The sequence below is a fragment of the Scomber japonicus genome, chromosome 17 (assembly GCF_027409825.1).
Source record: "Scomber japonicus isolate fScoJap1 chromosome 17, fScoJap1.pri, whole genome shotgun sequence".
NCBI lineage: Eukaryota > Metazoa > Chordata > Actinopteri > Scombriformes > Scombridae > Scomber > Scomber japonicus.
Window position 1 is genome coordinate 11307434 of NC_070594.1, and position 13773 is coordinate 11321206.

The 13773-nt window shown below is 38.1% G+C and overlaps 1 protein-coding gene across 2 annotated transcripts; it reads left to right on the forward strand.

Annotated features, from left to right (window-relative positions):
* Positions 1-1775: 1775 nt before the first annotated feature.
* On the forward strand, positions 1776-11495 carry gtf2a1 (general transcription factor IIA, 1). Of its 2 annotated transcripts, none has more exons than XM_053337385.1 (10): positions 1776-1877; positions 4459-4560; positions 4886-5075; positions 5393-5457; positions 6904-6979; positions 7143-7267; positions 7903-8004; positions 8252-8536; positions 8777-8866; positions 9796-11495. In XM_053337385.1, exons 1-10 carry the CDS (start codon positions 1776-1778, stop codon positions 9901-9903), a joined length of 1245 nt encoding a protein of 414 aa, XP_053193360.1. In that variant the 3' UTR covers positions 9904-11495. The 2 variants fall into 2 exon arrangements, with proteins under 2 accessions (XP_053193360.1, XP_053193359.1); XM_053337384.1 differs by having other exon boundaries at positions 1876-2055.
* The last annotated feature ends 2278 nt before the right edge of the window (positions 11496-13773 follow it).

Here is a 13773-nt window from a genome sequence, read left to right on the forward strand (position 1 = left end):
AAATTATGAGGAACTCTCAAAATAATAACTTAGTCAGTGACGTGCGGTCAGGGGAGGCAGGTGAGGCCGTGCCTCACCTGTTATCATGGAAAAAGACTTAAAAATGAAAAAAATAATAAATGGTTATATTTGTCCAGTGATTTGCACTATAACGTTATTTTCTATCTAACTTTACCAGTTTCGGATTATTTTTAATTCAAAATCGCTGAATTTTCACATGTTCTGATCAAACACTGAAAAGAGACGCGCAGTGAGGCAGCAGCGAGGCGAGCCTCACCATGGATTGCGCAATGACTCGGTTTACTGCGCTGGCATGCTATGCAGTGAGACAGTACAGCTGTACAGCTGTCTCTCTGTATGTCGCTATTAACATGTTCAAACACTTTTACTATATGAACTAAATTTCCATAGTTTAGATGATGATATAATGTACAGTGTTTGTAGCGTGTTTCGTGTGCTGAGCAGCATAAAACGGCTGCAAAAAGTCACTAAGTGAGGCACGCAGTTCTCCGGCCTCATGGCAGGGGGCGCTCCTGATCCCAGTGATTCTTATTACGACTCATTAGCTGCAGAATAAGTGACAGTAAACTACAACTCATACAGTCTATGCTACAACTACAGTGAGCTAGTCGGCAAGTAAAGTAAGTAAGATAAGTAAGTAAAGGTAAGACCATAATAACGTTTTTTAAATTAAATGTGTTTTTTTGTGTGCTACAGTTTGTATGTGTAAAGAAAGCTGATATGAGATTTTAAACATAACCTGTTAACTGCTGCCAATCAAATGGTGAATAAGCTACTCTGTAGGGTTCATATGTTTGTAAATCTGATTGTGATGAAGTCAGTGCCTCACCAGACATGAACCTCACCGCACGTCACTGAACTTAGTAGATAGTAGTTAGTAGTATATCTAAATAATGAGTTACTGACATGATGTCTGTAGATGGTGTTGTTCAGTTATTTTCAAATCAGCTCATGAACTGAAATTCATAACAAATCAGAGCAAGATGAAATGAGAAATGAATCATAGAATGAAATGGTCTTCAATTGATTTAAAATCCTACATTTTGACCATTCTAACTACCATTTTCCCTCATTATTTTGAAAAACGAAGTCATTATTTTGAGAAGGTTTCTCATTATTTTGAAAAACTATAAGTCATTATTTTGAGAAAGTTTCTCATAATTTTGAGGTTTGTCATTATTTTGAGATACTAAGCCATTATTTCGAGAAAGTTTCTCATTATTTTGAGAGTTTCTCATTATTTTGAGATTCTAAGTCATTATTTTGAGAGAGTTTCTCATAATCTTGAGTTACTAAATCATTATTTTGAGAAGGTTTCTCATAATTTTGAGAAAAGTTTCTCACTATTTTTTAGATACTAAGTCATTATCTTGAGAAAGTTTCCCATTATTTTTCGATACTGAGTCATTATATAGATACACTTTCTTATAATGACTTACCGGATTTTTTTTTAACCATCACATTGGCGAAAATGGGCTTCTATACAATATTATCTCTATACAGTGGGCTATTTACTACTAGGCTATATCATATACTACTGTCTGCAGACATTTTGGCTCATTTAATATTATAATTAAATCCCCTCTATGCGTCGGCACATTCACCGCAGAGATAATTCTGTAAGCAAGGTCACAGCGCATTACAAAGATAATGCGATCTGTACATCTTTATTTACCACGTTGAATCCATACTGCATTTCCCAGCAGCCCCCGCGCTGATTAGTAATCGACATGAATTATCGCGAGATCTGCGATATGACCCTGCCCTATGTCTCGCGCACTCGCAGCTCCATCGCTCAGTATATAAAGCAGGACAACGACGGAAGGAGGACGGCTGGGGAGTCGCAGCCCGGGATTGTAAATAAGACCGCAAAAACTGTGTTTTATTTACAAAAGTGATGCCGGCTGTTTTAAAATATCGTTCCCAGTTGTTTTAAACCGTTTTTCGTAAATTTTTGGCTCTATTTCTCGCCTATTTCCGTGTGGTTTTTACACTACGCGTATAATGGCGAGCTCGGCTAACTCGAACCCAGTGGTAAGGATCAATCTCTAAGGATTGTCAGCGGGGGAAAAATGTGGGTAAAGTTAATGGAAAGCTCTCGACGAGCTGGTTTTAACTTATGCAGTAAAGAAAAGAGTCTGCTTTTTTTCCTTTTTTCTTTTTTTTTTTTTACCAACACTTCACTGTTTTTATATATATATATCCAAATAAAAATGCAAACCTAACTTTCATTCAATCGGCCATTTTAATCAGTTTTCGAAACTAACCTAGTTCTTCCAGATGAATCTATCTGGCATGAGCAAATGTTTTTACAGCTACGTTAAATTAGAGGAGCTGTGTTGCGTTTTTAAAAATATATAAATAATAATAAGAAACTTGTGCATAGGTTAATATTTAGTGATGATAATGCGGTTTTTTATGGGGCTGTTGAAGCTTTTGTGTTGGATTTATTTTTAGTGTCTTGAAAGGCTTCTGACCTGATGTGTGGAGCTTTATTAATATACCATATTGATTATGCATTTGTGATGTATTATTTAAGATTGAGTGAGTGGTTGCTTGTGTAACGTTAAGAGACGAAAGGGAGAAATGGTAGCCTTAAAAAAAGTAGAATTAATGGCTATTCTTTTGCATAGTTTTAAAATACAAAAATGTACGCAAAGCACCTTGCCATCATCCACTGCGAATTAATTTTTGTAGATGTATATTTATCTTGAAAAATGAAGTTAGTCCGTAGCAAAAAAAAAAAAATCGTCTTTCAATTCAAGCCAACTGCCTCATCATTGTCCACCATTTCCACGCACAGAAAGCAGGATAGCCATCTCTCCCCCCTTAAAAAAACACCACTTTTTTTTTTTTACCCATCTCATTACAGTTATATCCAGCTTTTCCCCACTCCACCATCGATAAGGCTAAGCTATTTAGTCAACTATGTGCGATATTACACCCGAAAAATATCCTCCACATGCGGCTACTAGCTGTGCAAAGAGCGAGGCTCGTCCGTAAAATGGCTTCCACGTCTCCCCTCTCTCCGCTTCTGGCCCTCCTCCTTTGCTCTGCCCGGGTTTTATACAGCCATATTGGCTCTCTAATATAGACTGCCCGGGATGGGAAGGTGCTACTCGACGCTACGTCACCGGCTCTACATATAAACACCAGACTGTGCTTTAAATAGTGGAGGAGCAGTGGAGGGGGTAGGGAGGGAAGGAAGGAAGGAAGTAGAGAGGCAGAGGTCCGTCCTGTCCTGCAGACATGGAGGGGTGGAAGTGGAATTAGCTGTAGCCCCTGCTAGTGTGTGTTTGTGTGTTTTGCGTGTTTTTTATTTTGTTCATATGTTGTTGTTGACCTTTTTTAAAACGGTATGCATTTGGTTTTTGTGTGCGTCATGCGTGCCACCATATCCTATAGAGAGCTTAGAGCTTGTTGGTCGTGATAGACAAATATGGGTCAGTGATAAATAAAAGGGGTTGGCAACAGGAGCGATTCAAAAAATAATATATACATATGTGTTTTTAGAAGCATGCATCAGGTTTGTTAAAATATGATAAAAAAATATGTTATTGTTAGTGTTATATAACATTTGCACCATTTTAAGCTAATGGTCCTGAAAATGTCAAATGGTGTAACCACAAAATAATGATAAATATTAGATGTTTATCCATCTGCAGTGTATTTAAGTGCACTTACATAAACAATTACTTTCCTGATTCACATGATTCTCCTGATTAAATTTAATATTTAGAGCAATAGTATTCCATTACCTTTTATTATATATAAACTTGTTATAATGTAAGCTCATGCCAAACTATTTTATATGGTGTTTTATTAAGACTTAAGCATTTCTTTTAAGCACGTTTAATTATTTGGCACAAAGTTTTTATGGTTACACCACTTTGACATTTTTGCCATAATCCTCTAATATATTCTCTCAAAATGGTTTAAAAGCAGACATTTTATGCAGGGTCCACAAAAAAAGAAGGTGTGCAAGTTGTTCATATGTTGCAAGCCTGCAGCCTCAAAAGCCACCCCCTAACTCCGCCCATGGTATATAGACATAAGGATTAGCATGACAAGCCCTACAATGCAGTTCTTACATTGTAGCTAAATCACAGGGATTAAAAAAATGCATGGAGCAGTTAGTTTAGCTTGCTATATGTAACAGCTGTTCACCAGATGTTACCACAACATTACAATGTATGCTTATTTAGCAAAAAAAATGGAGTGTATTGTAACATCTGATATGTTTTGTTAAAGCACTTTTTTATACAGATCTCTATCTCCATAAATGTATTTTTTGCCCAAACCTGTGGAAAAGTAAATACCAGTGGGGGAAAATAGCTAACATGCCAGGGATGTGTTTTATATTTAAGGCTCCTCTGCAGTGCATGCTTACATAATCAAAAATTGTGTTTCCTTTTTTTGTGCTTGCTTCCTCCATAGCCTAAACTATACAAGTCTGTGATTGAGGATGTGATCAATGAGGTGCGAGAGCTGTTCCTGGACGAGGGAGTGGATGAGCAAGTGCTTCTGGAGCTGAAAACGGTAACTGACCTCAGCGGTGTTGTTCCTTTGTTTTTGTGTGCGTGTGTGCGTGCAACCACTACAGGGAAAATGTGTATGTGTTGGGCGGGGAATATGCGGAAGTGTGTTGACGAGCTGGTTTAAAGCTTTTGTTTGGATTTCCTCACTTCAGCTACTCGTGAGAATTTCTCCTTTGTAATAATTAAATAGAGTTTCCTCGGTGGATTTATTTCCTTATCTAAAAATATCATATGATTGAAATGGAGGAAACCCACGTAGGAACAATAATAACAATCCGATTCCAGACATACCTAACCCAGTGGTGTCTTTCTACCCAATGCTTCAGCTATGGGAGAACAAACTGTTGCAGTCCAAGGCAGTGGAGGGCTTCCACACTGAGGAGCAGGCAGCCCTGCAGGCCGCTCAGCAGCAGCAGCAACAGCAGCAGCAGCAGGTTCAGCCAGTCCAACAAGTCCAGCAAGTGACCCAGCAAGCGCAGGCCCAGCAAGTCATCCTGCCCCCCCAACAGCAGCAAGGTTGGTTTTTAAAAAGAACAATGAGGCATACATACACTAAGAAAAAAAACATGAAACATCTGTGAATGCCACAATTACACATCACGGAAATACTCCAAAACAACTTATGTACAGCCTTGAATATTTGTGTCTTAGATAGTTTAATCACAGAAGTTGATATTCAGAATTTTTAGAGCCAAATTTGAGATTAAATTACCCACCAACTGAGTGTTAACAGATCTATTTGCACTGTTAATGTCACATCATTTTCCACTGAGGATATTTGAAGTAAGACTGGAGCATATTATAATATAACCTGAACATGTTTCTCTCCACAGCTCCCCAGCAGCAAGTCATTGTTCAAGATTCAAAGATTCTGCAGCACATGAGTGCGACGGGGATGGTGAGTGGATACATAACGCACAACATGAACACAAGTAGTTCAATAGTAGTCTGTATAAAGACAAGCACATACAGGCTCCTGTCATTCATTTCAATTACTTTGTGACTTTAGGTACTGATTTACTAAAGTCAGTGACCCCTTCCCTTAATGAGGTTGGCAGTGTGCTCCAAACTACATAAAATTAGCTGTATGTCACATGTTCATCAAAACAAGTAAAGTAGTACAGTAGCCGTTTTTTTAAAAAGTAGTATAAATCTACATATGTAAACCTAAAACAGTGGCCCACCACCAGTCATATGACCTATCTTCTTTATATCTTTACCATCAGAGGTTAATAATGAATTGAACACGTGGGAAGTTGTAGTACATGAATTATTATTTGAGCTCGTAGTTAAAGTATTATCTAATCTTTTCTGATCTATTTTGGGTTGAATTTTGAATTGCAGGATATTCAAAACGAGCAACCCAGTCCTCCTAAATACAATAGGAGAAGAACTTAAAAGATGGATTGAGTTACCTCTATTATTATGGGGTCAAATAGAGGTGATGAAAATGAACATACTAACTAGAATATCTTTCTCATTCTCACTATACGCATCGGTTTAAAGAGCTCTTAAGTATAATATAGGGACCAAAAAATCAATAATCGAGCACAAAAAGCTATCTTTATCTATTAAATAAAGGTGGTTTTGGTGTCCCACATATGTTGCAGTACTACAGGACACACAAGTAGAGAGTTGAGGAGCATTAGGACCTTCAGGGATTTGTAGTAACGGCCTGGATTACAGTGTAGATAAAACCGGGGACATTACATCCTCTTACAAGCTCCCGCTGAGTCTGGTACACGCTGACAAACACACTTTCTCTTTCATCATTTGTGACACATTGGAGTGTCACGTTTTCCTTCCTTTTGTACTACTTCCCCCTCTGAGCGACACTTCTGGTTCACTAATGTGTTAATATCAAGGCTTGGAAATGTGCTGTTGTAACAAATCTTCCTCAAACACCTTTTTTCTTTTTTTTTCTTTTAAAGCCTTGCAGATTTCTATCCTTTCACTGTCAACTCAGGCAGATAAAATGATGCAATGCAAATACATAAATAATAAATACTGCTACTACAGGAATAGGACTATAAAAGCTTTAATTACCAGGAGTTTGTGCCAAATTTCATAAAATTTCATAAACATTGAAATCTGTCTAGAGAAATGCACGTAACGCTGTAGTCATAAATAGTCATGTGTTTACTTCAGTTGATGTGTATTTTTAACACTTTTAGAGATTTACACCTTCACAACTATTAAATCTGTTTTCCACAATGTCCTACTTTAGGCTATAATCAGATTCATCTTGCCTTAGGACTTAATGTTTGTGTGTGTGCTTATGTGAGTGCATGTCCTTCTTCCCCTTAAATCACACTCATCTGTATTATCTCTTTTCGTCCACTAGAGTGCAGCAGCTACCGCAGCAACCCTCGCTTTGCCTACAGGGGTCTCCCCATACCAACAGCTCATCACCAGCCAAGGTAAAACACAAACACACTCATCTTCTGCACATTTCTGCACAATGAGTTTCATATCTCCATGCCAAAATGCTGCTGAGTAGCCTCATTAAGCTGCAGCTACAGGAAATGCATGCTCGTTAATAACACTCCCCGCCGCCTTCTGTTTTTTTTATTCGCCTCTCAGGTCAAATACTGCAGGTTGTTCGTGCACCCAACGGGGCTCAGTACATCATCCAGCAGCCTCAGCAGCAGATTCTCCTGCAGCAGCAAATGCAGCCTGGTGGCGTTCAGGCCCCGGTCATACAGCAGGTATGTAGGTCAGCCCAGGACACCGAGCTTTGATTAAGGAGTAACAATGTGTCCACTCTGTGTATTTTGGTTTCGAAGATGGACACACAACAGCTCATCCTGTATTTGATCAGTCCGTAATCTGTTCTTGATTTATTTAGTTAAATCAAGCTGTTTGGCTGCGTAGCTGTTGTTGGTCCTTTTGGCGTCGAAAGCAGTTGAAGAACCAAATTTTTGGAAAAATTATCCTGAAAGATGGGAAATAAAATGACATGACAAATATGAAGTAATTCTTAAAAAATTAGGAGGACAATGGCTGCTTGTCTACAGTTTCACCTTTTCAACTCAAGAAACCAAATGTGTGATATGACCTCTGTTATGATTGACCTCCTTACACAGGCCCGTAATAATAAAATACAGATAAATGTATCAATACTACACCAGTATTCATCTTTCCCTGCTTTTCAACAATATGGCAATACTGCATGAAAGTTGGTCTGAAAGGCAACTGAGTTAATAAAAACCTTTTTGGCATTTTAAGATGTAAATCCATAAAAACCTCCCCAACAAAAGACTGTTTACTGCCGTTAATCCCAGAGCTTCTATAAACTGGGTTCTTCTGTTGACTGTGTGTGTGTGTGTGTGTGTGTGTGCAGGTCCTGGCTCCTCTGCAGGGAGGTCTGCCTCAGCAAACAGGAGTCATCATCCAGCCGCAGCAGATCGTCTTAGCAGGAAACAAAGTCCAAGGCGGTACACAGGTCAGCACTTATGATCTTTGTTTTTGCTATTTTCCTGGAAGTTGGCTGTTAAAGTTGTATTTAATATATTGTCTGTAGCTAAACAATTGACAACTAGTTTAAATTATGCCTTTCAGTTATTGTTGCTATTTCTAGGACCTCAGACACTAAACTCCTGAATAAGAGATTCAGTTTTGAGTTGTCTGTACCTTCAAGTTCAAACAGCCTTAAATCCAGCATGATATTAAACAACTCCTTTTCCTGCTAGGTGATGCAGGCAGCTATGGCGCCGCAGCCCGGTCAGGCAGCGACAGCAGCTCAGGTCCAGCAGGTTCAGCAGGCCCAGGGTGCAGCTGCACCACAGGCCCAACAGCAGCCCCAGGCTCAACAGGCTCAGGCCCAGCCTCAGGCACAGCAGCCTCCCATGATGCTGCAGGTGGACGGCGCCGGAGACACCTCCTCAGAAGAAGACGAGGATGAGGAGGAGGAGTATGATGATGAAGAGGAGGAAGAGAAGGACAAGGACGGGGGAGAGGACGGTCAGGTGGAAGAGGTGAGACATGGAGGAGGTCAAACAGACACAGAACAAACAGTGTTTTATAGCAGCTGTTGTGCAAATAAAGAATTAGAAACAGCCTTCATGGATAATAATGAAATATTCTTCTCATGTATTTCCCTGAGTGAAGAGGGTAGGTCAGCTCTGCACAGACAGACAGTGTGTGTCCATCATGTCATATAAACCAGACTTCAGAACATTTATTAATTGCTCAACTTTCATGTGTTTCCTCGTCAGGAGCCTCTGAACAGCGGAGATGATGTCAGTGATGAGGAGGACCAGGAGCTGTTTGATACAGAGAATGTAGTGGTGTGCCAGTATGACAAGGTAGGAAATGATCAACTCTGAGATAATACACAGAAACTGAACTTAATCAGCCTGCGTGTATAAATATTCAAGTGCCAAATTCCTAATTCCCTTCTATCTGTTGATCAAGAGTTTTCCTTTAAAGCATGTTGGCTTTTTTATACATCTAACTCATTTATTATTTAACATCAGCTGGGCATTAGAGATGCACTGATCAGACCTTTTCAGTCCCAGTGCTGATACCTGGGCTTTGGGTATCAACTAATACCAACACAGATCTGATACCACTGTTTTAATTAGTAATCTGTGTGCCTCATTTTGTGAATGAGGCAAAATCATGCTTGACTGAAACATTGCTTCCTTTACTTTGTAAAACAAAATGTAACAAATGCATATAGAAAAATGTACTTGTTATTTATTAAAATGATGGTATCCTATCATCACTAGTACCTGATCCAGCTTTTTGGATCATTATTGATCTATTTCTACCAAAAATGTGTTGTTTTAAGTATTTGTGGGGAAAACGGGGGAGAAAATGTGACCATAAAAGCAGACTTACTATAGAAGAGTTAAATAAAACATTACTGTGATTTCAGCTTAACTTCAACTTCACTTAAAGTACTTATTTCATTGCTGTTACATCTCTTCTTTTTTTTTCTTCTTCTTATTTTTGCAAAAGCAGCAGAAAAAAGCGAAGCCTTTTACTATCAGATTAGCACAGTTACTCGCTCTGAGTGCAGTGTTTGATGATTAATGTATTACAATTCTGTTTGATGCTAATTCAGTGCTAATAAAGAACTGTTGGTCGACACTGCTTTGATACTGCAGCGCTTTACTGTCTGTGTGTGTGTGTGTGTGTGTGTGTGCGTGTGCGTGTGCTAAAGTAAGCTGAAAGTGTCCATCTGTCCTTGACGCCCACAGCACACTCATTTCCTTCTCTTACTCCTCAGATTCACAGAAGTAAGAACAAATGGAAATTCCACCTGAAGGACGGGATCATGAATCTGAACGGGAGAGACTATGTCTTCTCCAAAGCCATTGGGGATGCCGAATGGTGAAGTAGAAAAGAAAAAAAAACAACCAACAAACAAAGCAACAGGAGCAGGAACTCTGTAACTCCTTCTATCCAGTTAACAGACTGTTCAATATCCTTCCATATCCTGTGACTGGATTCATTTCAGGAAACTTCTTCTGAGTCTTTGAGAACTCTTGACAAAACCCAAAGGACTGTGAGGTACCGTACAAACCTGGGGTGTCGTCAAAAAACACTCGACTAGCCTTGCGCGATGAGAAACTTACAGGGGAAGGGAAAGCCTGCGAATAGAGCGCTCTCTCTGTTTTTTGTTTCTCTGCCTATTTCCTGAGAGAATTCACACACATTGGAAAGTAAGCATTTCACATCGTTCAGGTGTAGTGGACCAGGGTGACCTGACCTGCCCCGCCACAGGAGGTCCAAGGTCATTCATTATACCCCCCCCCCCCCCTCACCCTCCCACCCTTTAGATGAAAAAAAAACACCTTCAAAATGCACTGTAGTCGGTTGACTGGATTGACTCGTGTCTACATTTAAGTCCAAACTTAGTGCCACCAGTCAAGATTGCTGCCTTTAGAACGGCCAGAATCAACTTTTGGCTTCTGATTTTTGTTCTCGGATCCTGTCTCAATTCATGTTTATGAAAAATGGTGCTCCAGAGTGTTTTATGTAGTTAACCTGTTATTATTTTAAAGATTTTTTTAAGAATGTGTTTCATGAAGGGTTTAAAACAAAGAAGGCAAAATTGCATTAATCTTAAGATAACTAATAATTGTGTAAAGGCATTTTTTTAATCTTCTGAGTGCTGAATCCAAAAAAATATTGTTCTTTTCCCCCCTCTCAATCAGCTTCTCTGGAGCTTCATTCCAACAACAAAAAAAAAGAAAAGAAAAAAGAAAGAAAAGGAGATCCAACACTGAATTCATTTAAGAAATGTACAAAATGTCTGAAAGTTTGTCCTGTCGGTGTTGCTCTTAATTTTTAGTTTTCTGCAGCCGTCTAAAAATTTGCACTGTCAGTTTATCGGTGTGTCGTGAAAAAACCAAGTCAGTCAAGTTAATCAGTAGCCACAGTGTGCTTTGTCGCGTGTGTGCGCGTGTGAGGTGAGAGAGAGAGAGTGAGACTGACTCTACAGGTGTGTGGTGAGTGTTCACGTGTGCTTATGTTGATTCATGTGTGTGTCGTCACCATTTCTCTGGACATCTATTAGTTGTTTTTTCTTTTCTTGCACACCCCATAATCTCAAAAATGTCAGTTCAAACTGTACAATAGAGATTTTAATGTTGTTTTTTCTCCCTTTTTTTTTTTTTTTTTTTTTTTTTGTTATTTGGTGAGGGCAGGGCGGTGTCCTTTTTTTTTTTTTTCTTTTTTCTTATTTATTCCTGAAAGTTCATGAAATGTTCTATTTTTTGAAAGGTTGGAAAGCCGCACCAAACTGTGCTCTTATAATCTAATAAGTGTTCCTTTTTTCTCTCTCTGTTGGCTGGACAAAGCTACATAATGCTGTGTTCCAAAAAAAAAAAAAATCATTTCGTCCACCATATGTTCTTTTTGTGCTTTCATTTTATTCATGACTTTTAAATGAGAATATTTTCTATCGAATGAGTTTAACTCCGGGGGAGGAGGGGGGGAGGAGGGAGGGAGGGCGGGGCGAAGCGGGATGTGTGTTTCTCTGCAGATTGTTTTTAGTGCCCCTGTTGCAGCAATTTGAAATAAAGTACTCATTTTTTTTTGGCTGTTGTGTCAATTTGGTTGTTGGTTTTGCTCTGTAGAGTAGTAGGCTTTTAAAGATGCATCATACACCAAAAAAAGCACTGAAACGATGCCTAATATAGAAGCAAGGATTGATAAAAGCATCACATAAATATTATTGGAATAAGAAGCTTTCTCCCCCCCCACCCCCCACTAATTAAAAGAATATTTTTCTGCTTATCTTTTGTTTCATGGACATTTAAAACAAAAAAGTGTTCAAAGGCTGTCACTTAAATGAATCCTATTAATAAATAGCCCCTCACCATCCTCATAAAACAGATACAAATAAGTAATAGGTTTCCAACCCAACTAGAGCGCTGTTAAGAAAAAAAGAAAAAAAAACCCTTTTTATTATCTCTCTTATTATCCGGTAGCTCTCCGTGGATATTAGTCACTAAAATCAAACTAGTCGCTTCTTTTATGTTCATCTCCATATTGTCGGATGTTGTGTGCCTTTTTGAGTTTCATTTCAGTTTTCTGCTATTCACAAAAGTTAGGTAAAGCTATGAAGAGGATGTCTGTCAGAAATGTGTTCTCTGCTTTCTAATGATACTGTTGTGTGTTCTGACTGCTGTTCAAATGATTAAGGAAATGTGTTGTTCATTTAACTTTTTTAAAAATTAAATCAAGTTTGGAACAAATCTCAGAGGGTTGTGGTGTGAATGTGTTAAGTTGTCTTCTGCAAAAGAAAACTCTCACCTTTGCTTTAATTTAAAAGGTGAATACATTTAATTGGTGTTAGTCTTTTCTTTTCAATTTAAAGTGTTAAAACAGTATGTCTTACCCATACTAATACTAGTAATTCCCAAAATGTTTTTTGTGGTGTATATGAGCTGAAATATATGCCACCAGAAACTGAATTTGAATCATTTATATTTGAATTTGAATTGCTTAACTTGAATAATTGCATTAAAAAACTGAATTTGAATCACATAATTTGAATTTGTATAGTGTAAGCCTTACTTATGACTGAGCAGGGTCCAGTTAACTCACTTCTAGCATAATTGTAGGTATTTCACACAGACTTAGATGGACAAATATTAAAATTACGTGCAAAACAGCTGATAATAACAAACGAGAAACGTTAGCATAACAGCTGTTTAGCTACAACAGCTAGCAACTTTACCTGCAATAAAATAGCATTGTTAGCATTGGCTATGTTCAGATTTAAACAGTGTTTGGTTGGAGACATTTGTACCCCTTCATCAGCACCACGCCTCATCTTACTAATGACTTGAATGGATTTGAAGATGAATGTTATGTAATAATATTAATTCAGTGATTATTGTTACTATCATATTTTCACACTCTTGAACATTCAGTGTTTAAGTTAGTATGGTTGAGACTACATCATCCTAATACTTATACATCAAACATTTATCCCTTACTTGACCTATGTAATGCATAATGTATGTCAACCATTTATCCATTATTACTTTTATCTATCATTTTCATTTATCCATGACAGGTATCTCAACTGTATACATTACTTTGGACCCCAGGAAGAGTAACTGTTGCCTGGGTAACAGCTAATGGGGATCCAAATAAACTAAACTAAACTTTTACCTATTTATCTCTATCTTAATCCTACCACCCTCAGACCCCAGACATATACATTGTGCTATATCTCACAGGTGTTTTATTCTATAGTTCAATTTTTAATGACTGTGTATCAATGTGTTCCTAATGAGTTCATATCACTGTTTTCTGTTTCTATTTTAATGTGCCTTTTTAAAAATATTGGGGTCCTTGGGGGGGCCTCAGTCAAAAGCACCCAATTCTGCCTGTGTAGTTTTAATAGAATTATTTATTGAGGTCATGTTTGCTCTGGGTCTTAATTTAAAGTATTGCACACTATCAGGGGAGGGTAACATGTGGAGGGAGACTGACACATATTTCCATGTGTTCTGTCGCCAACCCAAAATTTCATTTTCCACAACATGCAAATTAACTAACTTTCCTATTATTATAATAATAATCATTTTTTCATATGACATTTATTACATACCAAATGATATTTTGAGAAGAAATAAATTTTGAATTAAATTTTGCTATGTCAACTTTTTTCTTAGAGTAGTTTATTATTGGGATCCCCAGAGACCTCAATCAGAAGTCTTTGTATATTAAATGTGTTGGCAGGATG

Bases quoted from the DNA above. Each gene is read 5' to 3' on its own strand.
- gtf2a1 (XM_053337385.1), top strand. From the start codon at position 1,776: ATGACCCTGCCCTATGTCTCGCGCACTCGCAGCTCCATCGCTCAGTAT. The intron at 5,076-5,392 runs GTTGGTTTTTAA...TTCTCTCCACAG, and splicing joins GCCCCCCCAACAGCAGCAAG to CTCCCCAGCAGCAAGTCATT. The intron at 6,980-7,142 runs GTAAAACACAAA...TTCGCCTCTCAG, and splicing joins ACAGCTCATCACCAGCCAAG to GTCAAATACTGCAGGTTGTT.